This window comes from Sminthopsis crassicaudata, chromosome 3 (assembly GCF_048593235.1).
Source record: "Sminthopsis crassicaudata isolate SCR6 chromosome 3, ASM4859323v1, whole genome shotgun sequence".
Lineage (NCBI taxonomy): Eukaryota > Metazoa > Chordata > Mammalia > Dasyuromorphia > Dasyuridae > Sminthopsis > Sminthopsis crassicaudata.
The window spans coordinates 13683398-13709743 of record NC_133619.1 but is presented as its reverse complement, the minus strand read 5'-3'; the positions used below and the strand labels follow the sequence as shown (position 1 = coordinate 13709743).

General features: G+C 41.0%; 1 protein-coding gene across 6 annotated transcripts in view; it reads left to right on the top strand.

Moving 5' to 3' along the window:
* The window catches only part of PLCH1 (phospholipase C eta 1), a 215759-nt gene that overhangs the window by 157137 nt on the left and 32276 nt on the right, over positions 1 to 26346 (top strand). For all 6 annotated transcript variants that reach the window (XM_074298048.1, XM_074298049.1, XM_074298052.1 and 3 more), the window contains exons 8-11: positions 3760 to 3963; positions 10204 to 10324; positions 13653 to 13824; positions 25264 to 25371. In XM_074298048.1, coding sequence (XP_074154149.1) covers positions 3760 to 3963; positions 10204 to 10324; positions 13653 to 13824; positions 25264 to 25371 — 605 coding nt within the window. The remainder of the gene's footprint in view (positions 1 to 3759; positions 3964 to 10203; positions 10325 to 13652; positions 13825 to 25263; positions 25372 to 26346) is intronic.

Genomic DNA, 26346 nt, shown 5'->3' with positions numbered 1-26346 from the left:
GGTACCATTCACAACCTTCCTCCTTAACCCTGTCAGTTTATTATCTTTGTCATTATACTTTTAAAAGGTCCAAGGCAGTATTTAATGTGTTGGAAATTACTCTTGGGAAAGTAATTGACTTTTCTAACTCATAAATGGGGATGAAGCATCCTGAAAGGCAAAGCTTCTAGCTGAAGTAGATCTGAGTGCTTGCATGGCTGCTTCTACCAATCAGCAGCTACTGACTTCTCTCTCTTAAATAGGATGAGGCTGGACATATCCCACTATGGGACCAACATTTCTCAATAGAAAATACAGAATCGAATCCCTGTTGTTCCCATAATGCATCCTGAGGCATTGTCTTCTACCTTGATTAGAGCCCTCTTTTCAGTCCTCTCCCTTCCTGCTCTCTCTGGAGTCCATCCAAATTCTAAATTACCTCCTCTTTGTGGGTAATATCACAAAATTTTAGAGAAGGGGGCATTTAATCTGATTCATTTCTGAACAATAATTCCCTTTCTATCATGTCTAACAAGTGACCTTTTGGCCTCTAGAGTTGGATTCCCAAGCCACTTTCCCAACTCTAATTGTTAAGAAGTTTTTCCTGACTTCAAATCTAAATCCTTTTTTTTTTTTTTTGCCTCTTTCATTTGTTTCTTTTGGCTCTACCCGCTGGGGCACAGGAGGACAAGAATATTTTCTCTTTCGTGTGACAGGTATTTAGGTACTTGAAAACAGCAGTCACATATTTATTGAAGTTATTGATCAAAATGTTCACAGCCCAAGGCCACAAAAAGATTATAAAACCTCCTTCCAAATTGAGATTGAGTTATCAATGAAATGATCTCGCTGGTTTCAAATAAATCAAACCATGTTATTTGTTTAGTCCACATCACTCCATCTTTTCTACAAGAAGAGGATGAGAGACATTGTCAAATCTAAAATGTAGGTAAACTCCATCTATAGCGTTTTTGTCTACCAGTTCAGTAGTCCTGTCAGAAAAGAAAGTAAGGTTAGTTTGGCATGACCTGGATAAAGCTGAATAAAGCCAGGTTCTTTCTTGGAAATCATTGCTTTCTCTTCTAGATGTTTGTGAAATCTTATAATAAAACACATCCTAGAATTTTGACAGGAAGCAAAATTAACCTCCCAGGTTTTTAGTTTATGATCATAGTATCGTGCCATCGTGTCAGCTTCCTGGTATATTCCCCCAAATTCTTACCTATTTCCTCTTTTTTCCAATTGATTTAAAATATACTAAGTTATACAATGGCTAAAGCAGGGGTCCTCAAACTACGGCCCGCGGGCCAGATGCAGCCCGCTGAGGACGTTTATGCGGCCTGTCGGGTTATGGCAGTGACATTCGACCTAAACTTGCGTTAGCAATGCTCACTTCTGGCACTGGGCTGAGGTCCATAGTGTTTGTTTTTACTATAGTTTGACCCTCCAACAGTCTGAGGGACAGTGAACTGGCCCCCTAGTTAAAAAGTTTGAGGACCACTGGGCTAGAGGGTTAGGTCAAAATCAGAAAGATCTGAGTTCAAATCCAATCTCATACATTTACTAATTGTGTGACTGTATTAGCGTCTTGTGGCCCCATTTTTAAATGGGAATAATAACAGCACCTACCTCCTGGAGTTGTGAAAAATCAAATGATAGGATATTTTTAAAGCGTTCTTCAAACTTTCAAATACTATATTTAAATGCTAACTATTATGAAAAATATCATGCTTATTTCTGCATCTGTTGAGCTTTACTGAATGATTTGCCTTTTGGTTCCTGCATTTCTTTTAATGGGAATTTTCCTTAACATACTATATTACTTATTTCCCTTTTCTCCTATCCTTTTACTTGGTTGGAAAAAATTAATCTAGTTAAAATCTAAGGTTTCTTGTTCTATTGAGAAAAAGTAATTTCCAAAGAAAACAGAGGTAAAGTGGTGACTAAGGGGAGATGGGTAAGTTTTCCTAGTATTGGGCTTTTCCTTTACCATCAGATGAATGACTGCCTTGATTGAACCCCAATGGATCGGCTGGCCTACCTGTGGCTTCTGAATTATACGTATTCAATCGGGACTTATTTCTCATTAGAATTCTCTGTGCTCAGTAATCTGAAATATTTCTTGACTATCTAGAAAAAACATTCATCCCCAAAATTCTTTTATGTTGATACATAGGGACTGTTTTTTGTTTGCTACAATTAATGTTTTTTGAGGGCCTCTTAGTTGCCAGGCGGTGTAATTTGCCCCTAGTGACTTATTTTATTGCTCTTGCTGCATTAGAATTTAAGATTATTGAGAACAGGGGCCATATTTTTTGGTGTCCCACCCTCCACCCCCATGTTTTGTACAGCTACTTGCCCATAGTAAGTGATTACCAAATCCTTGTTGAACTAAATTGAATTGAATCCGTCATTTATGCTTCTTATCCAACACCATAGTCTGTAAGCACAAGATACAAGAAATAACAGGCACTGGTTAAAAATGTCATTTGTCATCAACTGTTGTCCCTTCAGTTCATCACAACCTGCATTTCTCATGGGTCTACTACAGAAGAGTAGATCCTGCATTGTCAGCCTCCGATTGATTGTCTCCTGACAATACTCTTTGTTATAATGACAATTGTCATAATTACCACTATGCTGCTGGCTATAAAGATGTCCACAAAAATAAACAATGGAATGGACAAGAACTCATTTTGGTCTCATTGTCCCTATTGTATTAGCTTTGCTGAAGTGTGCTGTGAAAGATTTTCTCTGCTGTTTTCCTATAATATAGTGTGCTTTTAAATCAAAGTTTTTAAAAACCCCAATACAACTTCTAGTTTTTACCAACTTAACTATTTCCCCCAAATATAATAATATTGCAATTTTCTGTGACTGACTTGGATTTTTGACTTGGGACCAAGTTCTTTTTTCTTTTCTTTTCTTTTATTTATAAATTTTTTTGACAGTATATATGCATGAGTAATTTTTTTTTATAACATTATCCCTTGTATTCATTTTTCCAAATTATCCCCTCTCTCCCTCTACTCCCTGCCCCCAATGACAGGCAATCCCATACATTTTACATGTGTTACAGTATAACCTAGATACAATATATGTGTGTAAATACCATTTTCTTGTTGCACATTAAGTGTTAGATTCCGAAGGTAGAAGTAACCTGGGTAGAAAGACAATAGTGCAAACAGTTTACATTCACTTCCCAGTGTTCCTTCTCTGGGTGTAGTTGTTTTTGTCCATCATTGATCAACTGGAAGTGAGTTGGATCTTCTTTATGTTGAAGATTTCCACTTCCGTCAGAATACATCTTCATACAACATTGAAGTGTCCAGAGATCTTCTGGTTCTGCTCATTTCACTCAGCATCAGTGGATGTCTCTCCAAGCCTCTCTGTGTTCCTCCTGCTGAGGACCAAGTTCTTTTTGTGGTGTCCCCATTTTTCCATCCATAAAAAGATACTCTACATGCTCTTTGGGGGTATTCCTAAGGTATATAAGATATAAATGTAGAGCTGGAAGTGACCTCAGATTTTAGCTCATTCTTATTTTTACTGATAAGGAAACTGAGCCCGGGGCTCCAGAGAGATTATCGGTAAGAAAAAGCTTTCGTTATTTTGGAAGAGATGTTGCCAAATTGTCACATAGTTAATACAGTGACTACTTTCTGCCCTGGAATAGCTCCAGGAATGGCTTGAATTCAGCAGCAATTTCCAGTTTTCCCGTCTGGCCCTCTGAGGTACATCAAGTTGAGTCTGAATCTTTCTTGTCTCCTTCCTTTCCAGGTTTCACAAACTTTATGAGGAGTCCTGCCTGTGATGTCTTTAACCCCTTACACGCTGAGGTGTTCCAAGACATGGACCAACCTCTCTGCAACTATTACATCGCCTCCTCTCATAACACGTACCTGACTGGTGACCAGCTCCTTTCTCAGTCCAAAGTGGACATGTATGCTCGCGTTCTGCAAGAAGGCTGTCGCTGTGTGGAAGGTAACTACTCCTGCTTCTCCCTGAGGACACTGTAATGATAACAACAACAATAATAATGATGATGATGAATACTAAGAATGATACCTAACATTAATGTAGCATTTTCTGCCAGACCCAGAAAGGCCCATGATTGCCAAGAAAACTCCAGGCACAAAAATGCACGTAGAGTCGGATGCAACTAAATGACTCAGTAGCAGTAATGTGTCAGACACTGCGTTAAGTGCTTTACAATTAGGATCCTCTCAACAATCCTTATTATTACTATTATTATATTCATTGTACAGATGGGGAAATTGAGGCAAACAAAGCTTAAGTGACCCGCGCAGGGTCAATCAGCTAGGAAGTATCTGAGATTGGTCTTCAATCTCCAGACCCCTGCACTCTATCCACTGCAGCTCATACTTTGCTTTAATGTGTTTAAAATTGATTTTTTTCATTGGCATCTTTTATTCCTAATTTATTCTTATTTTGGAATGTATTGATCTCTCTTCCCCTACCCAGTGAGCCATTCTGAGAGATGGAAAAGGTAGGGCCACAAAACTAACCCAGAATTGATAGTCCCAATCTTAGCCGCAGAGATCTGGAACTGGGATGCACCTCAGACACTGTCTTGTCCATTCCCTCACTTTACAACTGGGGAAACTGAGGCTGAGAGATTACATGGAATAAGTAAAGTGCAGGATTCGAGCTCAATAAGATCTGAGTTTAAGTGCTGCTTGACACTTCCAAGCTGTGTGGCCCTAAGAAGATCTTTTAACCTGTCTGAGGCTCAGTTTTCTCAGCAGTAAAATGCAGGATCATAACAGGGTGGGTGTGAGGATCAAATGAGATAATGTAAAAACTCTTGTGGTCATCTAGTGTCAAATGCAAAGATTCAGCCTCACTGCCAGGGAGAGAGTCCAGATCCTCTGCTCTAAGGCACTGTGGTTTCTACCTCTGCAAAGGGAAACCATTTCTTCTCTCCCCTTGGAGAGTAATCTTGGTCATTCTATTTACAGGATGTGGAGTTTGTTGTTGTTATTGTGGTTGTGAGCTCTTTGCGTTTACTCTAAGAAGGTTTTTACGATAAGACGTTTTTCTTTAATCATTTGATAAATATTATAAAAATTGATGTATTGCGTGGTCACGATGCTCTCCTCTCAAAAAACAGACCAAAATTCAATCAACTGTAATTTTTACTCTAACCAACTCTTACCCCCCTGATCCTAACCCTCTGACTCTGACCCTAATTTTGACTTTAATTCAAATTTCTTTAAACTAAACAAAACAAAAGGGCAAACAAGACTGCCCCCCCCAAGGGATTGCTGCTGAACATACTTTTCACTTTTCACTTCTGAAGTTCCCGCTTTGAAAGGAAGTTTGTTATTTTAGTTTTCATCGTTTGCATTGGACCTGTTACTTTGAGTTTTGTCTTTATTTATGTTTCCATGGTTATTGTGTAATCTTATTCTTTTGGCTCAACTTTCTTCCCTTCTCCATCAACTCAGACAAGTCTTCCTTGGGTCCCCTGACTTTATGCTCATCATTCCTCACAGTAACAATATTGGGCCAGGTTCTGACTCTCTGGGAACTGGTATCCTAAAACAAATGGTGCTTCATACAGAGGGACATTTAGACTCTGTAGCAGGAGCTCACTCACGTCCCATCTCTGTTCTTAGACCATATGGGCCTTGGCCAAGACAGTAAATGTCTGCAGACTCATCATTCACATCTGTCCAATGAGGTGGCTGGGCTACATGCTCTCTAGGCTCTCTTCCCACTTTAGATCCGAGATGATGTAAATACAAGGTCCATTGAAATACCCTGGGATGCTCTGAAAATACTTTGAGCAGGAAAATGTACTTCATTAAATATTGAAAGAAATAAAAAGCATTTTTTTAGCCTAAATGATTTTTAGACTGATTTTTCCACCCCTCAATTCTCTTGTGAGTGCACAAAAACTGACTCTGGCCATCGTTCTCATTAGTTGAATATTTGAAGAGGTTGTGGTCCCTCCAGTTCTCACTAGGCATTGATGCCCCGTGGTGAGGATAGCTGAGGTGGTGCAGGTTTTGGTACCCAGAAGGATGGTTATCAACTAGAGACCAAATTGCTCAGCTTTTGCCCTCTCTTTCCTATGGCACTGGTGCCCAGTGCTTTGGGGCCTACCTCTCTGGATAGTCAAAACACCCCTCCTATAGACAAACCCTATCCAGAAATTTTCTTCCTTATTCTTCCCATTCAAAATACTTGATCCCCACTACTTCCTTGGTTGGTCCAGCTAGACTTACATATAGCTAGACTTACACAGCTAGGCACAGATGATCCAATGCAGGATTTCTTAATCCAGGATCCTTGAATTACTTTTTAACCAGTTTTGTGTCCTGAACCTCTCTGGCAATCAGTGAGGGGAAGCCTAGAAATCTTTTTTGAGAATCATGCCTTAAAATAAAATATACAAGATTACAAGAAGACCAGTTATGTTAAAATATTCTTTCAAATATTTTTAACTTAAGGTCAAAGGCACCAGGTGAAGATTCTCTGCTCTAAGATGGCCTCTGCTTACAGATTATGGCAGAAGAGCCCAAAGGAGACCCAGTGGTTTTTTCCATATCATGTCTGTGCAGAGTTACCTGATTCTATTATTATTTTTTAACAGCTGTAATTGCTATTTTTAAAAAATCAAATTCATGGAGTGGAGCCAGTCAGACTAAATTTCAGGGGCTTTTGATGGTCTCCCATAATGTAGGAGTGTAGTGGAGTACGGTAATTATTGAAGAAGAGAAAGATGGTTTTGGACAGCTGCTTCATGCTGTTTGTGACCAGAAAAAAGCCCCAAACTTTCTGCATTTCCCAGCTTTCCTTTTGGTCCTTGGTGCTTTCAATCTCCATTTGTCCAGCTGACATGAAGTGCCTTCCTTAATCAGATATTTCTGTTATTTTGGGGAGGGCAGACGAGAAGCTTCTCTAGTAGAATTGCCCCGTCCGGTTATTGAGCTGAGTGCCTTTTTCACCTGGGCCTGCAGTTCATTGTTTTTTAGTCAATACTGTTTGACAAATAAAGATGTTTTGTTCAAGGGATTAATGTTCTTAAGATGGAACTGAAGCTGACTTAGCTTTTAAATGCTGTTTTAGGATCTTTCCCATCATCTCGGGCCACGTATCTGGAACTGTCCATTTCTCAGTTAGTTCCCTTGGGAGAAGTTGATCGTTGAGATACAAGAGAGTCAAAGTTCAGTTTGTCGTGGGCCTTTCTGCCTCTATCACTCAACAGGGATAAGCATGAAACTCAAAGATTATTCTCCTCTGAAGAGATGAGAACCTTTTAATCCATAGGGTTAAATGAGCATAGGTTTATTGCTAAGAGCAACTTTGGAGACCATTAGGTCAAAGGGATAAGGAAGTGGAAGCCCAGAGTTTGCAGGTCTCCTTAGTGTTTACACAGCCCAGATTTATTTATACAACTAGCTAGTGTCTGAGGGGGGGACTCTATGCCCAGGATTCTATTGTTGTATCTTGTATAAATGTTGTTTGCCCTCATTTTATGGACAAACAAATAGAAATAAGCTGCACAGGTGAATGACCCAGAATCCAGGAATCCAGGATTCCGTCCAACTTATACTGTTCATTCATATGTGAGCACTTTCTTTTATTAGTTTATGACTATTTTAAAATATTATTAGCAATTTTAGGTGATGACGAATATGGCCTTTGTGTCTTTTATATTTTTCCCTTTTTATTGTTTTCTTTTTCTGGTTATTTATATAGATAAACATTAATTTATATAATACACATTTCTTTATGAATCATGTTGAAAGAGAAAAAAAAATCAGAGCAAAAGAAAAAAAACCACAAGAGAAAAAAGCAAGAAAAAGGAGAAAAAATGAATATAGCATGTGTTGATTTATATTCAGTCTCCATTTAGTATCTTTTTGTTAACAAGTGAATTCTCCATGAATCTTTCTTACACTCAAGAGATGCCTCAGGATGTGAGTTACTGAAATTATGGTCCCTGAACCTTTAAGATTTCTCTTCATTCTTCTTACAACAATATCCAGGAAAAAACCCATCAAATTTTAAAGGGGGCATTAAGGTTGAGAGAGCAGATAAACGGAGACTTTCACCTAAAGCCCACCACTTTGACAAATTTGCTTTTTTTATAGTCCCAAAGGAGCCATCCAATCTTCTCAGATGATATCTGGAATGGTTTACAGTGGAATCCTTATTCTTTAACTTTCTTTTCATCTTTCTCTTACTATTGCCCTTGACAACCATAACATTTTCTGTAATCTTTTCATTCGTTTCTTGTGATGTAGTGTGGCGTAATGAAAAGAACTTTATTTTTTGAGTTGGAATACATAGGTTCATCCCTTATTATCCAGGTGACCTTGGCCCTTCTGGGTCTCAGATTCTCCTCTTTAGCAAAACAAGAAACCAGATAACTAATAAGATCCCATCTAGGTCTGAACTTATGATCTAATGAGAAATTCTCCAAACTGATCGCTTCTGGGTAAAAAGCACCGATTGTAGAGAAAAACATTGGAAAATGTTGGATGTAAATACACGGCATTTGAACAGGGAGCACCCATGAGGAAACAGGAAATCAATTCACAAATAGGTATTAAATGTACCCTGTTCCCTTTATGCTCAAGATAATAGGAGAATTGTGAGAAATCTAGCTAAATATAATACAAAATCCCTGTTCTCAATAGAACTATGCTCTAGCAGCATTGAGGTACCAATTCATGGAAGCTTAGGTTCTGATTTGTGCAGATTTGATGATGGAGCAGAAGTGTTAGGGGGAGATCCCTGGAAGAGATGGGGCTTGAAGATATCTTTAAAGAATGAGTTGCATTTACCTAAATAGAAAGGGCAAGCCCATTATAAGTAGGAAAATAAAGATGAGAAAGTAGAAATAAAACCCCAAAGGCCTCCGTTTGCTTGAAAGCAGTTAACAGGCTTGACTGTCCGCCAAGGTTGTATTTTAGGAAGCAGTGGGAAAGAAGGGTCTTTATTATGGATGGTCATTGAACTTCCCGGTGGAGAAGTTTAGGTTTGACGTGGAGGGAAGGATCCAATTCATGAATTACGTGGTCTTTGAGGTCTCTCCCACGTGGAGGAATTTGCAGAAGTAGATCTCAAGAAATTATTTTGATAGCCATATACAAGAAGACAAGCTAAGAGTCTGTTGTAGTAACCCCTCTGGGAGGTGTGAGCAATTAGACCGAAGTGGTAGCAGAGTAAACCGAGAGGAAAGAAGAATCAGAGAGACTTATTGAAGGGCTAGATGATGAGAGTTGGGGATTCAATCCAAGGGAGAGTCAAGAGTCAAAGGTGATTTCAAAATTCGTAGAGTAAGACATAGGAAGAGCATTTGTGCCATTGAGAGAAATGAAATAGTTGGGGCGAGCGGGGGAGCCAGTTTAGAGGAAGAGTGAAACAAACCATGGATAAATCCGTTTGGGGTACTCCTGATCTGAGGACACCCTTCAAGATTACAACCCCTCCATGGGGGTTTAATAGAATCGCAGCATTTGTCTGGGATGTTTTATAACAAGTGACTTACCACATGACGCAATGACTAAATGTCGGTTGGGATTTGAACCCCGCTTTTCTTGCTCCTAAGACCAGCGCTCCATCTACTATGGCCAGATGCTGTTCTTGATCAATGTTGCCTTCTTATTACAGCGACAGTTGATATAAAATATGCTGAGCCATGGGAAGGAACAGGAGGCTGTGACTATTATAAAAACACCAAAAAACCCCTCAATTTCTGCCATTTATTTGAAGGAGATTCTTATTTGGAAAAAAGCTACTGGTCCCCTGGAGAAGTTAGATTCTCCAAATAGTATTTTAACAATCAAAACTCAACAGGATCAGCTGACCAACTTCAGATGTGGTTTTTCTGTTTGATCTGCTGGCCAGTTTCCTTCTGGGATCACAAAACATTTGTTGATTTCTTCTACATTAAGTTAAATCATCATATTTAATTCTTTTCTTCCTAAAATCTAACTTTCCCTACTGAGGCACCAAAGTACCTTGGGTCTTATTTCATGATAACAATGGGTGTACCATCTCACACTGAATACTTCAAATAGAATAGAAATGCAGGTTTCCAGGGAAGATTATGGAAAAATCATTGAATGGTACGTACAATATAAATTCCTGGAGGAAGGGCCAGTTTGTATTTCCTTCCATTCTTATTCCCTGACACACATATAATAAATGCTCGTTGGACTGAGTCTGTGCTTGTTTTAACAGTTGACTGTTGGGACGGTCCAGACGGAGAGCCAGTGGTCCACCATGGTTATACCCTCACTTCAAAGATCCTCTTCCGAGATGTTGTGGAGACCATTAATAAAACGGCCTTTGTGAAGAATGAGTAAGTGCTCTCCAACCCTTTCCTCTGCTTCAAGACCAGGTCCAGTTAGCTGGGGTGCAGCCAAGACACGAAATGCCCTAAGTTTGCTCAGGCAAAGTAATGAAAAAGTGGCGGGGTACTTGTTCTTTTTACTGGTCAGCTGGGAGGTTAAGCTGATGAGGTCTACCGTGTGCAGAAGGCTTGGCAGGGACACCGCCCCTGCTTTGGGGGCTTCCTTGGGAAAGAGGAGAGATGCTTGCCCCTGTTTTCCCAGCTGGAAAATGGATTTAATTGAGCATTCTTGCCAGATGGCTTCTGTGTTCTTTCCCACTTTAAATCCACCACTCTTTGATCCTCTGACCTGGGTTGAGATCATGCTTCTTCACTGTGTCTAGCTGTAATTTATTTCAGTAGAAGTAAATTACAAAGAAAATATTTTTATTAAGGTTACTTCATAGTTAAACAAGTTTATTGAATGAAGACATCAAAACCCTCTTTGGAAGTTGAGCCATTTCTTTGCCACGTGAAACTTTCATCTTCTGGAATTGTTCACATTAATTTATTGGTACCGGCCCCTGACTTGGGGTTCACCGAAGAGTGTTGGACTTTTTTAGTTAAATGTGTTTCCCATTAAAGTCCTTGGGATGATGGTGGAGAGATCTCCAGCTGCTCCATGGCAGCCACTGGGTGTGTCTGTTTTTGTAAGCAAAGCTCCCTTCGGGTCGTCATGGGCATGAAGTCAGACGTCCTTCTGGGCAAGGGCTTGGGTACATGTGGAGAATAGATTTCTCTTTGATGGGTCTCGTGTAACATTAAACTCTGTGGGGGATAGGAGCTGCACCCAGGATTCCGTGGCTATTTGCTTCTCCCAGAGGAGAAGGCTCCCTCCACCAGAGCAGTTTGCTGCCTTTCTTGTAGCACCTCCCAGACTCGGAGAGTCCCCTCATTCCACTAGGCCCTTTCTGCCTCCACGGCCGTCCCTCTCTCCTCTGTGCCCTGTGTTCTCTTATTAATACTCTTCTATTATTAGCCTTAATATCATTCTCATTATCTGTTCTATGACTGTTATTATGTTTTCCTAATGAGTAAAATAAAATCTCAGAGAGTCATGGCTCTTAATGTAGGAAACGGGCTTCGCCACAGGCCAGAGAATTGATTTTGATTTTCCCTGGATAGATTTAGAATTTTGGGATGAATACTCCCTCAGAAAAAATATATTACTAGATAGTATTTCATTAAAAGTACCTAGTATAAAACTGCCAACATGGAAATATCAGTCATTCAGAATGGAAAATCAGTTTATAGTATAGTGAAAAAAAATGAGGATGATGAATGGGATCAGAAGAAAAGGAAAGAAGTACCTACTGGGCCAGGCTCTGTGCTAAGTGACTTACAGATATCTCATTTGAACTTCATAACAACGGCGGGAAAGAGTGCTATTACAATCCCATTTTGCAGTTGAGGAAACTGAGGCAGGCTGGGGTTGAGTGACACGCCCAGGGTCACATAGCTTGTACGCATCTGAGGCAAGCGCAAGTATCTGTCTATTGGCAGCTACCTGGCTGCAGAAGCCCCCATCGGTGTCTGGAATCAGAGGACCTGGTTCACAGCCCAGCTTTGTCATTGACTATCAGCATGATTGTGGTCAAGTCCATTCCGAGTCTCAGTTTTCTTATCTGTACCAAGAGCATTGGACCAGGGACCTCTAAGGTCCTTTCTCTCTGAGGTCTGTGGTTTGATGGTTTAGACCGGAAGGGACCTTGTCCCTTTCCCAGCACAACCCCTTCATTTTACTACTAGAGGTCCTCAGGCTCCATCACGGCGGAAGAAACTGCTCGTCAATAGCTCTGAAGACTACGACACCAGATTGTCTGATTCCAGATGCAATGTGCCTGTTAAATGGCACACTGGAGCAAGGTCTGAGCTCCAATCCGATCCCAGACACCGACTGGCTGGGCGACCATGGACAAACGGCGCTCCCTGCCTCAGTTTCCTCATTTGTAAAATAAAAATTGTAATAACACCTCCCTTCCAAGGTTGTTTCAAGGACCAACTGGGATAATAAATGTAAAGCACTTAGCACAGTGTCTGACATTAGTGGGCATTTAACGAATGCTTATTCCCTTCCCCCCTTTCTCCCTTTTTATTCTGCCTTTTATATGAGTTGAGCCTACTTCTGTCTCTGCCCCAGCTGCCTCTGTTGCCTTCGGCAGATCCCTTGAAGCACACGTCCCTTAGTCTTTCGGTTTGTAAACTGGAGTGCTGCCGTTCAGTCGATGCTTGAAACGTTTGGGAAAACACTTAAATGTCATTTTATCAACATAGTTTTGAAACACTTGCTTCGTAAGGGCCATATGACTCTAAAGTCATTTTTAATCTTGAAATGAATGCTGTAATTTGTTTTTATTTTAGCTGGAAAGCTTTAAAAACATGAGGGAACAATTACATTTAATGATAGGTGTCCCTAAAATGTTTCCAAAAGGCAGAATAAATCAGATGCAAATAGAATATGTCATCTGCTTTTCGTTGAGCACATTATTTTTCCTTTTCCCTTTTTTCTCTACCTTGTATTTTCAGACTCACCCTGTCCTTCTTTTCTCTATCTCCTCTTTCTTCTCCTCCTTTTTTCCTTCCCTTCTCCCTTTCCCCTCTTTTCTTTTTTGTCTTCCTCTTCGTCCTCTCCTCCTGAACTCCCTCTCCTTCTTTCTCCCTTTCTTCTGCAGCTTTACCTCTGATGTCTCCTCTTTCCTCTCTCTTTTTCCTCTTCCTTCTTCTCTTCTTCCCTTTTCCCTCCATTTCTCCCTTTCTTTCCTACTCCTTTCTTTCCCCTCTTCTTCTCTCTCTCCATCTCCCTCCTTTCCTTTACCTCTTTCTCTTTCTCTCCTCTCTTTATTTCCTTTTTCTCTTTACCTCCTCTACCTCTCTGTATTCTTCTCCAACTCTCTCTTCTCTCCTGCCTTTCTCTTCCCTTTCTCACTTTTCTCTCCCTTTCTTTCTGCTCTATCCCTTTCCCTCTTCTGTTCTCTCCCCCCCCCCTTTCTTCTGCTTCTCTGCCTGTCCTTGTGCATTACACATCTTACTTTGAGTTTCCTGCGGCTCTAAGGCACACTCTCTGCCCTGGCCATTTGCTCACCATTAAGCACATCAAAAATGATTTTCTCCGGAGGGACAGGTTCTAACAAATGCCGCTGGGATCATGGCAGGCTTTTTGTTTCTATTTTGTTCATCATCCCCCGCCCAAAGAGGAGCGCCTAGAATGCAGGAGCTCGCCGAGCCCCGAGTGCTTTGCTTTGCTGGCCCCTCGATCCTGTCCTGCCCCTGAAACCTCGCGTGGTTGTTTTTGTCTCAGGTTCCCAGTGATCCTGTCCATCGAGAACCACTGCAGCATCCAACAGCAGAAGAAGATTGCTCGGTACCTAAAGGAAATATTCAGTGACAAACTGGACTTGTCATGTGTCGACACAGGAGATTCCAAGCAGCTCCCCAGCCCGCAGAGTCTGAAAGGAAAAATTTTAGTCAAGGTAATTACTTGCAGAACGTAACAAAAGCCATCATCTATCAACCTAGTCCCTAATTCCCCTAAGGATCAAGAACTGGTTTATCAAAGGAATAATAATCAGAATGGATACACAAAGTGGAGCCTGTCTGTCTCTCTCTGTCTCCCTCCTCTGTTTCTCCCTGTTTCTCTCTTTTTCTTTCTCTCTCTCTCCATCTTCTTCTCTCTCTGTCCTGTCTCTCCCTTTTTTTCTCCCCCTCCCCACTTTCTTATCCCTTCTTACTTCTCCTCTTCCATCTTTCTCTCTGTCTCTCCCATCTCGGTCTATCTCTGTGTCTCTCTGTTTTCATTTTCTTCTCTCTTTGTCTCCTCTCTTCCCTTCCCCCTTCTATATTTCTACCTATATCTATATTTCTGTCACTCACACTGTTTCCCATTTCTGTCTCTGTCTCTCTTTTCTCATACTTCTATGTCTATCTCTGCCACTTACTGTCTCTCCCATCTCTGTCTCTGCCACTCTCTTCATCTTCTCTCTGTCTTTCTCTTTCTCCTTCTTTTCTCTCCTCTTTCGCTCTCTTTTCCCCCCTTTTCTCCTCCCTTCCCCATCCGTCCTTTTATTTATGTCTCTCTCTCTCTGTGTCTCTCTCTGTGTTTCTCTGTGTCTCTCTTTCTCTGTCTCTGTCTCTCTCTCTGTGTCTCTCTTTCTCTGTCTCTCTGTCTCTGTCTCTGTCTCTCTTTCTCTGTCTCTGTCTCTGTCTCTCTCTCTGTCTCTCTTTCTCTGTCTCTCTGTCTCTGTCTCTCTCTCTGTGTCTCTCTTTCTCTGTCTCTCTGTCTCTGTCTGTCTGTCTCTGTCTCTCTCTCTCTGTCTCTCTCTCTGTCTCTGTCTCTCTCTCTGTGTATGTGTGTGTTTCTGTCTGTGTGTGTGTGTGTCCCTGTCTCTCCCTCCGTTTGGCTACAGGGAGGTGGGCTCTTTCACAAATACGCGTCTTGTGCCTGGCCCTCTCCCCACTTCTGCCATCCAGCACCATAATCATCTGTCAGAGGAAAAAAAAGTGTCTCCTTCACGCTTGGCCAGCCTAGTTATGTAAGTGAGAGGCGTGAGCGTGGAGGCTCAGCAGGCGCCCGGGCCGGTCCCCAGCAGGCCCGGCTGGCCGGCCAGCACACGGCGGCAGGGGAATGAGTGACCGGTGCTTCAAGAAGAAGGGAGGAGCCTGCCGGCCTAGAGTGGAAGGAGGCGGCGTCCATGCCGTCAGCTGATGGTCCGGACTGAAGTCTGGCCAACTCAGCGGGGACAGTGTCAGACCCTTCCTCTGGTTTCAGTGTTTTCAGCCTGGGGGGACAATTTAGGGGTTCAAATTGGATAATGTTATCCTCAAAAGAGCCAGGGACCAACAACCTGCCATCTGGGGGAGGGGAAGGAGGGGAGAAATTGGATCAAAAGGTTTGGCAATGGTCAATGCTGTAAAATCACCCATGCATGTATCTGGTAAATATAATAAACAAAAGAAAAAAGCCAGGGACCAAAACCACTATTGCGGGCCTTCAGCTACAATCAGAGGATCAGGAGCCTGAGCTGGATAACGTTTCTTACAATATCTTGTGTGATTATAGTATATTATAGTATAGAATAGCAAATTATGGTAGAGCATATATAATGTGCTGTATAATATGTTATGTTAATAACGACATTAATATGCGATATTATAATATACTGTAATAAAACAGTATATAGAATAGTATATGTAATATACTATGTAGTATGCTAATAATGACACTAATATACTATTCGATTATAGTATAGCATATCAGTATTCTATAATATGCTATAATAATATAGTATCGTGTATACAATATACTATGCTAAAAATAGCATTTACTAATATAATCATAAATTCTAGTATTTGTAGAGGGTGGCCAGCTTTGTAAAGTGTTCTCCATCTGTTATCTTATCTGATGTGAGATCCCTATGACTAAGGTCATCATGATCCCCATTTTACAGATGAGGAAAGTGAGGCAGACAGAGGTCATGTGACTCGCTCAGACTTAGGAGTGTTCTGGGCAGGATTTGAGCTCAGCTCTTCCTGACTCTGAGTCCAGCACTGTAGCCACTGTGCAACCTGGCTGCCTTAGTCTAGTCCAGTTGGTTCATTTTACAGACGGGGAAAAATTAAGAGACTCTCCCATTTCATCACGTAACCAGCGGCAGAGCCCAGGTTTGAGCCTGGGGCCTCGTCTCCGGCCCTGGCAGGGCTTGCGTTGCCCCGGGAGGTTGGCTTGGATCCCTGCAGAGATGGAAGGTGTCCCGCAGGCCCCGGCCAGCTCCCTCCTTTGGGAGGAAGTTGCTTTTCCAAGGTCATGCACGTAATAATCGCAAAGCTGGCATTTGACCCCAAACCTCTGGTTCCACATCGAGGGTTCTCTGCAATTCCACAGGGCTCCGGCCTTGAGCTTTTCTGGACATTTGGTTTCAGGGAGCAAGAGCCAAAGGGGCTGAATGATTCTGGCCTTGCAGAAGCCGTGGGGTGTCCCCCCTCTGAAAGCAGAGTGATGTGCTCTGGGCCAGGAGCCTGGACCACTGCCCCACTGGGGGCCTGACCTCACTGCCCAACCTCGACAGGTGAGCGCCGGCAGCAGCTGTCCTCCAAGAGCTCGCCTCGAGGGCCAGGGCAGTCCGTTAATTTAGAGGAGACATCTGCACCCCCAGTCTACTCCAAGCTCGGGAAGTGCAAACACAAGCAGTAGTGACCGAACCCCAGCCACACCTAGTAACGTTGAAGACCCCAGGGGTCGGAAACTCTCCGCTCTGTGAGATTCTGCAGTCTCCGGAGAAGCTGCGCATTTTAATCAAATAGGGTGATGGGGTACGGGCTACCTACTCCAGAGGAGACGTCAAGCTTGTGCTGTATGGTGGGAGCACTTAAAGCACAGCAGACATTTGAAGTAATATTAATAAGAAGGAGAATAATATTAATAGGTTGGATTAACTTAACGCTTCATCGTTCCAAATTCCTTTTTACTTCCTAATGCGTTATCCTTACAACAACTTGGTGAGATAATATGTATGAGCGTAATTTATACCCATTTTGCAGATGAAGAGACTTAGGGTGGAAAAGTTGTGATTTGTCTCAGGTGACGTAGCTAGGGGGGTTAAACGCCTTCCTTGTCTGCGACGTCTCCATTAAAATTCAGTCCCACTCTCTGTGGGTTTTTTTTTTTTTTTTTAAATTTATTTTTTTTTTTAAATTTTTTATTTTATTTTATAATTATAACATTTTTTTTTTTTTTTTTTTTTTTTAATTTTTTTATTTTATTTTATAATTATAACATTTTTTGATAGTACATATGCATGGGTAATTTTTTACAACATTATCCCTTGCACTTACTTCTATTCAGATTTTTTCCCTTCCTCCCCCAACCCCCTCCCCCAGATGGCAAGCAGTCTTATATATGTTAAATATATTACAGTATAATTTAGATACAATATATGTGTGTAGAACCGAATTTTTTATTGCACAGAAAGAATTGGATTCAGAAGGTAAAAATAACAGTTTACATTCATTTCCCAGTGTTCCTTTTCTGGATGTAGCTGGTTCTGTCCATCATTAATCAATTGGAATTGGATTAGCTCTTCTCTATGTTGAAGAAATCCACTTCAGCATACATCCTCGTACAGTATCATTGTTGAAGTGTATAATGATCTTCTGGTTCTGCTCGTTTCACTCAGCATCAGTTGATGTAAGTCTCTCCAGGCCTCTCTGTATTTCTCCTGTTGGTCATTTCTTATAGAACAATAATATTCCATAACATTCATATACCATAGTTTACCCAACCATTCTCCAATTGATGGACATCCATTCATCTTCCAGCTTCTAGCCACTATGAAAAGGGCTGCCACAAACATTTTGGCACATACAGGTCCCTTTCCCTTCTTTAGTAGTTCCTTGGGGTATAAGCCCAGTAGTAGTATGGCTGGGTCAAAGGGTATGCACATTTTGATAACTTTTTGGGCATAATTCCAGATTGCTCTCCAGAATGGTTGTATTCTTTCACAACTCCACCAACAATGCATCAGTGTCCCAGTTTTCTCACAGCCCCTCCAACATTCATCGTTATTTGTTCCTGTCATCTTAGCCAATCTGACAGGTGTGTAATGATACCTCAGAGTTGTCTTAATTTGCATTTCTCTGATCAATAGTGATTTGGAACACTCTTTCATATGAGTGGAAATAGTTTTAATTTCATCATCTGAAAATTGTCTGTTCATATCCTTTGACCATTTATCAATTGGAGAATGGCTTGATTTCTTATAAATTAAAGTCAATTCTCTGTATATTTTGGAGATGAGGCCTTTATCAGAACCTTTAACTGTAAAAATTTTTTCCCAATTTGTTACTTCCCTTCTAATCTTGTTTGCATTAGTTTTGTTTGTGCAGAAACTTTTTAATTTGGTGTAATCAAAATGTTCTATTTTGTGATCAATAATGGTCTCTAGTTCTCCCTTGGACACAAACTCCTTCCTCCTCCACAAGTCTGAGAGGTAAACCATCCCCTGTTCCTCCAATTTATTTATGATTTCGTTCTTTATGCCTAAATCTTGGACCCATTTTGATCTAATCTTAGTATGTGGTGTTAAATGTGGGTCCATGCCTAGTTTCTGCCATACTAATTTCCAGTTTTCCCAGCAGTTTTTGTCAAATAATGAATTCTTATCCCAAAATTTGGGATCTTTGGGTTTGTCAAAGATTAGATTGCTATTTTTATTCACTATCTTGTCCTGTGAACCTAACCTATGCCACTGATCAACTAGTCTATTTCTTAGCCAATACCAAATGGTTTTGGTGACTGTTGCTTTATAATATAGCTTTAAATCAGGTACACTTAGACCACCTTCCTCTGACTTTTTTTTCATTAGTTCCCTTGCAATTCTCGACCTTTTATTCTTCCATATGAATTTTGTTGTTATTTTTTCTAGGTCATTAAAATAGTTTCTTGGGAGTCTGATTGGTATAGCACTAAATAAATAGATTAGTTTGGGGAGTATTGTCATCTTTATTATATTCGCTCGGCCTATCCAAGAACATTGAATGTCTTTCCAATTATTTAAATCTGACTTTATTTTTGTGGCAAGTGTTTTATAATTTTGCTCATATAATTCCTGACTCTCCTTTGGTAGATATATTCCCAAATATTTGATACTATCGACTGTTATTTTGAATGGAATTTCTCTTTGTATCTCTTGCTGTTGGATTGTGTTGTTAATGTATAAAAATGCTGAGGATTTATGTGGATTTATTTTGTATCCTGCGACTTTGCTAAAATTCTGAATTATTTCTAATAGCTTTTTAGCAGAGTCTTTGGGGTTCTCTAAGTATACCATCATGTCATCTGCGAAAAGTGACAATTTGATTTCTTCATTTCCTACTCTAATTCCTTGGATCTCTTTCTCGGCTCTTATTGCCAAGGCTAGAGTTTCTAGTACTATATTGAATAGTAATGGTGATAGTGGGCAACCTTGTTTCACTCCTGATCTTACAGGGAAAGGTTCTAGTTTATCACCATTACATATGATGTTTACTGAAGGTTTTAAATATATGCTCCTTATTATTTTAAGGAATAGTCCATTTATTCCTATACTCTCAAGCGTTTTTAGTAGGAATGGATGTTGGATTTTATCAAATGCCTTTTCTGCATCTATTGAGATGATCATATGGTTTTTATTAATTTGATTATTAATATGGTCAATTATACTAATAGTTTTCCTAATATTAAACCAGCCCTGCATTCCTGGTATAAATCCCACTTGGTCATAGTGTATTATCCTGGGGATGATTTTCTGAAGTCTATTTGCTAATATCTTATTTAAGATTTTAGCATCAATATTCATTAAGGAAATTGGTCTATAGTTTTCTTTCTCAGTTTTCGATCTACCTGGTTTAGGTATCAGTACCATGTCTGTGTCATAGAAGGAATTTGGTAGGACTCCTTCAATCCCTATTTTTTTGGCGAAAGCTAAATGGAGACAGAAAGGAATATACTTTCTTCTCAGCAGTTCATGGAACCTATACAAAAATTGATCATATACTAGGGCATAAAAATCTCAAAATCAAATGCAGTAAGGCAGAAATAGTAAATGCATCCTTTTCAGACCATAATGCAATCAAAATAACATTTAATAAAAAGCCAGGGGAAAATAGACCAAAAAATAATTGGAAACTAAATAATCTTATACTAAAGAATGATTGGGTAAAACAGCAAATTATAGACATAATTAATAACTTCACCCAAGAAAATGACAATAATGAGACATCATACCAAAATGTGTGGGATACAGCCAAAGCAGTAATTAGGGGAAGTTTTATATCTCTACAGGCCTACCTGCATAAAATAGAGAAAGAGAGGGCCAACGAATTGGGTTTACAACTAAAATTGCTAGAAAAGGAACAAATTAAAAACCCCCAGACAAACACAAAACTTGAAATTCAAAAAATAAAAGGTGAGATTAATAAAATTGAAAGTAAAAAAACTATTGAATTAATTAATAAAACTAAGAGTTGGTTTTATGAAAAAACCAACAAAATAGACAAACCCTTAGTAAACCTGATTAAAAAAAGGAAAGAGAAAAAGCAAATTGATAGTCTTGAAAATGAAAAGGGTGAACTCACCACTAATGAAGAGGAAATTAGAACAATAGTTAGGAGCTACTTTGCTCAACTTTATGCCGATAAATTCGATAACTTAAATGAAATGGAAGAATACCTTCAAAAATATAGCTTGCCCAGATTAACAGAGGAAGAAGTAAGTAGTTTAAATAGTCCCATCTCAGAAAAAGAAATAGACCAAGCTATTAACCAACTTCCTAAGAAAAAATCCCCAGGACCAGATGGATTTACAGGTGAATTCTACCAAACATTTAAAGAACAACTAACTCCAATGCTATGTAAACTATTTGAAAAAATAACATTTTTTTTGACAGTAAATATGCATGGGTAATTTTTTTTACAACATTATCCCTTGCACTTACTTCTATTCAGATTTTTTCCCTTCCTCCCCCAACCCCCTCCCCCAGATGGCAAGCAGTCTTATATATGTTAAATATATTTCTGTGGGTTTTCTTGGCAAAGATCGTGGAGTGGTTCGCGATTCCTTCTCTAGCTCATTTTGCAGATGAGGAAGGTCAGGGACCGAGGTTAAGTGACTCGCCCAGAAAAGCGAGTTTTCCTGACCCCACGCTCAGCGCTCTATCCATTGCACCCCCTGGCTGCCCTTTGACTACCATTAACTTATGCTATTAATCCTTGGCCCACGTAGAAGAACTTGGAGTTGGATTATAAATGAGGGTCAGACAAGGGCGTGTGTGTGTGTTATCTGGGGGGGAATACCATTTTATAACCACACAGACATTTCTGAATTTCTTGAATGCTCATTCTTGCTGTCCATCAGCAAGCGTTTATTGAAAGTTATTAAAAATATGCTAGTCACTGGGACAAAGATGAGACGGGTCCTGCCTCCGGGAGCTGATAATAACAAGAACAGAAATCATGTCCGATCATGCTTTACGTGGCATTTTAAGGTTGGCAATCACTTTCTGGATCTCCTCTCTCATTAGCCCAGCCATCTAAAGGGTAAACTCCTAATTGAGTTTGGAGAACGATTATTGCCTTCGCTTTGGGACAGAGGAATCATAAAGGCAGACGTTGGCATTGTGCAGAACGGACCCTTTGGATATTTCTCATGCACTTAGGATGCTGGTAATTGGACAACCTCCCACACAAACGGAAGTTCTCCTCCCAGTTTAGAGGAGTTTGCTCAGGGCTTTTCATGTAACAGCATTTGGGGGCACCAGGATGACTCATGGTGAGAGGGGGAGAGCTGACAGTGGTCACTGGGAAGAGAGACCGGATTTATTGTACATCTTCCATAAGGACCTGGGGCCCAGTGGGGCGGTCCACGGACTTTCTGAGGGTCTCCTACATTTTATAGATGGCCCCTCCTTGTTTGGTTTGAAATAAAGACAAAAAGAGCCAGGCTAAGTCCCCAAAAGGTAGCAAATACCCACGTGGAGAGCCCTGTACATCTACGTCATGGGATCACAAAGCTAACGTGGCGAGAGACATCCCGTCCAACCCCTCATTTTCCAGATGAGGAAGCCCGGGCTCAGTGACATGCCCACGGTTACCTGATGATAAATGGGGAAGGAACTTTACAGTTTGAGATCAATTTTAGGGATTGTTCAGCTCATCCTTTTGCTTTATGATTATCATGTAAAATTATGAATTTAATAAAGATCAAGATCAACCAATTCGTTCTGCAGAAGAGGAAATTGAGATCCAAAGAGCTAGAAAATGCTTTGCCCAAGGCCGCACAAGTAACAAGTGGAAGAGGCAGGATTTGAACCCAGATTTCTTGGCCATGGTTTTTTCTACTGCACTCTGGGAGTTGGGTCTTTAACGCTAAGTCGTTTCTCCTTCTTCATCCTTGTTAGGTGCTTTTTTATGTTTCTTTATTTTGATGGGGGAACCACTCCGGAATGGTACATTTCTCCTTCCTTTAAAATGATTGATTTGGACCCCTTTGCTGACTGTGCTAATGAGCTGTTGTTTGCAGATATACATCAGTCCTGAGATGTAACTGAGGGAGTCCCAGAGACTCAAGGAGTCACTGAGTCCCCAGCTCTGTCGCCTTGGTCAGTTAGAACTTTTCTGATAGAGAGTGGACCTCTTATTTATTGCTGCAGGGACAATGTTTGAGTGCATCTCTGTGTTCCCCCTGTGCCTTTCACACAGAACATGCCCCATTAGTATTAGGTGAATGAACAAAAAAGCTGTTAAACTGAAGTTCTGTGTCTTGTCCACTTCACAAGGCTCACTGCTCTGTTCTGTTGCTTATCCAGACTCTCAGATCTTCTCAGATATGGACTCTTAACAAAATAAACTCATTTATCAAGGGCTGACAGTATAAGATGTTCCGAAGAGAAAACACGGAAGTTCTGTAAATTCATCGTTAGCTGGACTTGCCACTGACGGGTAATGGTGAAAGATGGCCACCTCCCATTTTTCTGGCCAACTGATACGATAGAGATAGAGTAACAGTGGATAGAGAGCGGGACTGAGAGCCAGGTCTGGATTCAAGTGCGCCTCTGGTACCCACTGGCTGTATGACCCTGGGCAATGCCTTGCAGGATTCCAGGCAAAGACTAATTTGTTAGCAAGTAATAGTGGCTAATTTGCAGAGTTAAAGGGAATTCCCTCCTTCGAGTTCCCAATGAAATAACAAGCCCAGTCCGTATCCCGATTGGGATGGTCGACTTTGGAGCTAGAATGACCCTTGGAGAGCATTTGATCCAACCCTCTTATTTTATGGATAAAGACAATGAGTCACAGAGAAGGGGAATGATTTGCCCAACGAGGGCAAGCAGTTAGGGGGGAAGCAAGGGTCCAAACCCAGCAGGCCTTGCTCCCTGACACCATCCTGCCTCTTATTAGGTCAACTGGAATTACGAGGAATACATGAGGATTAGGGGAAAACAATACACGGTGATAGCTAAGGAGAACAAAACATCTTAAAGTCAGTTGCTCTGCCTTCCTTGCTTATAGATGCCACTTGTTCCACTGTCCTGCCAGACTCCCACATTTTCTAGAGGGAGCTTCCATCTTTTTTGTGACTTGGGGCTGGCAACATTGGGGTCATCCTTGATCTCATCCTCCTTCGTTGTCTGTAGCTTTTCAGACTTTAGTCTTCCTCTCCTCGGGCATAAAGAACAGTTAAGGGTATGTTGTGATATTATCTCAAAAATTACCAACATGCAAGCTCTCATTAGTTTTGCATGAGCACCTAACCCAGTTTAGAAAAGCAAGGGAGACCTTTTTTGTTTTTTTACCATGAGCTAGCTTTCTTCTTTCTTGATCCCAAACCTCTGCCCCATATTTTCAGACAACTATTAATCCAACTAGCCATGTGATTTATTAAATGTAATGGTACTGTAGAATCACAGAGGAACTTTTCAACCGAGTATTCACCTCTTCCTAACAACTACAACTACGGTCTTCTCTAAAACACCGGAATCATGTGACTCGATTCCTTCCGAATGATAGTCAAGTCTCTCTTGAATTCTTCTTGGAATGAAAATTAGAATTCATTTCTTTTATAGATGGAGTTGACTCATAAAATCTCTTAGACTTTCTCCACGAAACTCCATTAATTCCAGTTAACTCCCCTCTTTCCAAAGGACAAATCCCACACTCTTATTCCCCCAGATTCTATTTCTTCTCCCTTGGATTTTCAGTAACAGCAATCAAAGTCTCTATACAAAAGTCTATCGAAACTGGAGATTTCAAAAAGCCTGAGGGAAAGAACAGTGCCTTATTTATGCTCCTATTTTCTCCGGCCTCTCGTTAGGTGCCTTTAGATATTGGGGATAAATATTGATTTATTGGCTGAATCATTGATGAGGAAAAGGTTTTCTAAATAAAATGTGACCCACCAGGCATAAAGGATGTGTTGGACCGACTTGAGAGAACTACTGTTAGGGCTGTTAGCCTCTTGACTCTATGCGGTTGTGTGTCCCTGCGGGGGGAGCTCTTATGTATTGATAATATCAAGACTCTGAATCTCTAATGTGGAAACCCAGCACCAGTGGGTAGCTGTCACTACATGGGCTTAAGAAGGATCCAAACTACATTTCTGTTCAAAATTTTATGGTCTTTTTTGCCCTTTCAGACTGGCTTTCTTTTTCGTTAGTGTGAATCAATGGTGTCATTGTCTAGGAGGAAGCCCTGACCCGGGAGACAGGAGACAGCTTTTAGCTCTGTGTCTGCCATCACAAATCAGCAGTGTTGCCAACGGATCCTTTGTTCCGTGATGTGCTTCTTTGGGGAAGTCACCGGTTGCCTTTTTTTCCCCTCATGATTACAACGAATGTAATAACGTTCTAGAACATGGGCACTTAGAGGCCTGTGACCTCAATACAGATAACTGTATTTTAATATAATTATAATTAATTATATTATTAATTATAATATTATTATAATTAATATAAATGACTTGCTTTGTAATCCTATTATTTATTTTACTGAATTCATTTAATGATTCTGAGGAGTTCATTTGGTTCTACCAGATTGAGAGCCAGAGGGATCCCGAACACACGAAAAGGTGAAGAACGCCCTTTGCCCCCATTTAGATGAATTCAGTATTCACTGTGCGAGGCAGCAAAGTACCATGGACAGGGGTCTGGGTTTAGGATCAGAACAACAGGGTTCTGGTCCCATCTCTTACTGCCTGTGTGACCTTGGGTAACCACCTGACTTCTTCAGGCCTCAGTTTCTTAATCTTTAAAATTGGAGTGTTTATCTAGATGGTCTCTAGGGCTCCTTCCAGGCCTTTATCTTTAATGGAATCTGAGGATGACATTAAGCCACTGATTGAGTTATTGTTCTGTATTGATGTATTTTTTCCAATTAAATTTCAGGGTAAGAAGCTGCCCTTCCACCTTGGGGAAGATGCAGAAGAAGGGGAAGTTTCGGACGAAGACAGCGCTGATGAAATTGAAGATGACTGCAAATTTAAGCTCCATTATGTAAGTTATGGACTCTTGATCATCTTTAAGGCCTCCTGGGAGGAGGGAGGGGCCAGCTGCTCTGATGTTGGGGTTCCCGCAATGTGGCTGATGAGCTGCTGCAGAAGAGATCTTGATCACATAATCAGAGACTTGCGGAGTTGGAAGGGACCTCGGTGGTCACTGGTCCCTCCTGACCTGCCTCCCTAGAACAGAATCCAGTCTCAAGCAGTTAGAATTTGAGCTGAGGCTCCCTTGGTCCTGGGCCAAGTTCACAAGTTGCGATTTCTCTCCCTGCCCTGCCACCTCCCCTTTCTACCATTGTACAAAGTAATCACAAGGAGACGGTGGCTTTTTACTTGGCTGGGGATATTCCCTCCTGGGATATCAGGGCCTGTGGTCAGGCAACTGAAAGGCTGTGGATCGGACTATCCCCATCAGGGTCTAATCAGTTGTAAGGTGCTGAGATTGCTTTCTGCAGTGTCATGTCTAAGGTAAGCAGTTGCTTAGCAAGTTGTTAACCAGATTGGAGTGTGGGAAAGGTATCGGTACTTGCTTGCTCCTTATTCTCCGAGTTCAGGAAAATTCTGATAGGGGAAAATGTAGGGCTAAGTGAGCCAGGATTCTCCAGTGGCTTTCTCCCTCTCTAATCTACTTTGAGGGAGGCATGCGATCATTTGGCTAAGACTAATACACACTCCCTGGGTGGCTAGATTTCCCAGTGATGGAGCGCGAGGCTTGGGGAGAGGAAGATTCATTTTCTTAAATTCAAGTCTGGCCTCAGTTACCAGCCTGGGCAAATCACGTAATTCTGTTTGCCTCAGCTTTCCCATCTGTAAAATGAGCCGGAGAAAGAAATGGCAAACCCCTCCAGATTCTTTGCCAAGAAAACCTCAAATGGAGTCATGAGGAATCAGACATGACTGAACAAAATGATTCTCGTAATCTTTAGAACCTTTTAAAGGTATTTTCAGTTCTGTAGAAGTCAGTCTTTTC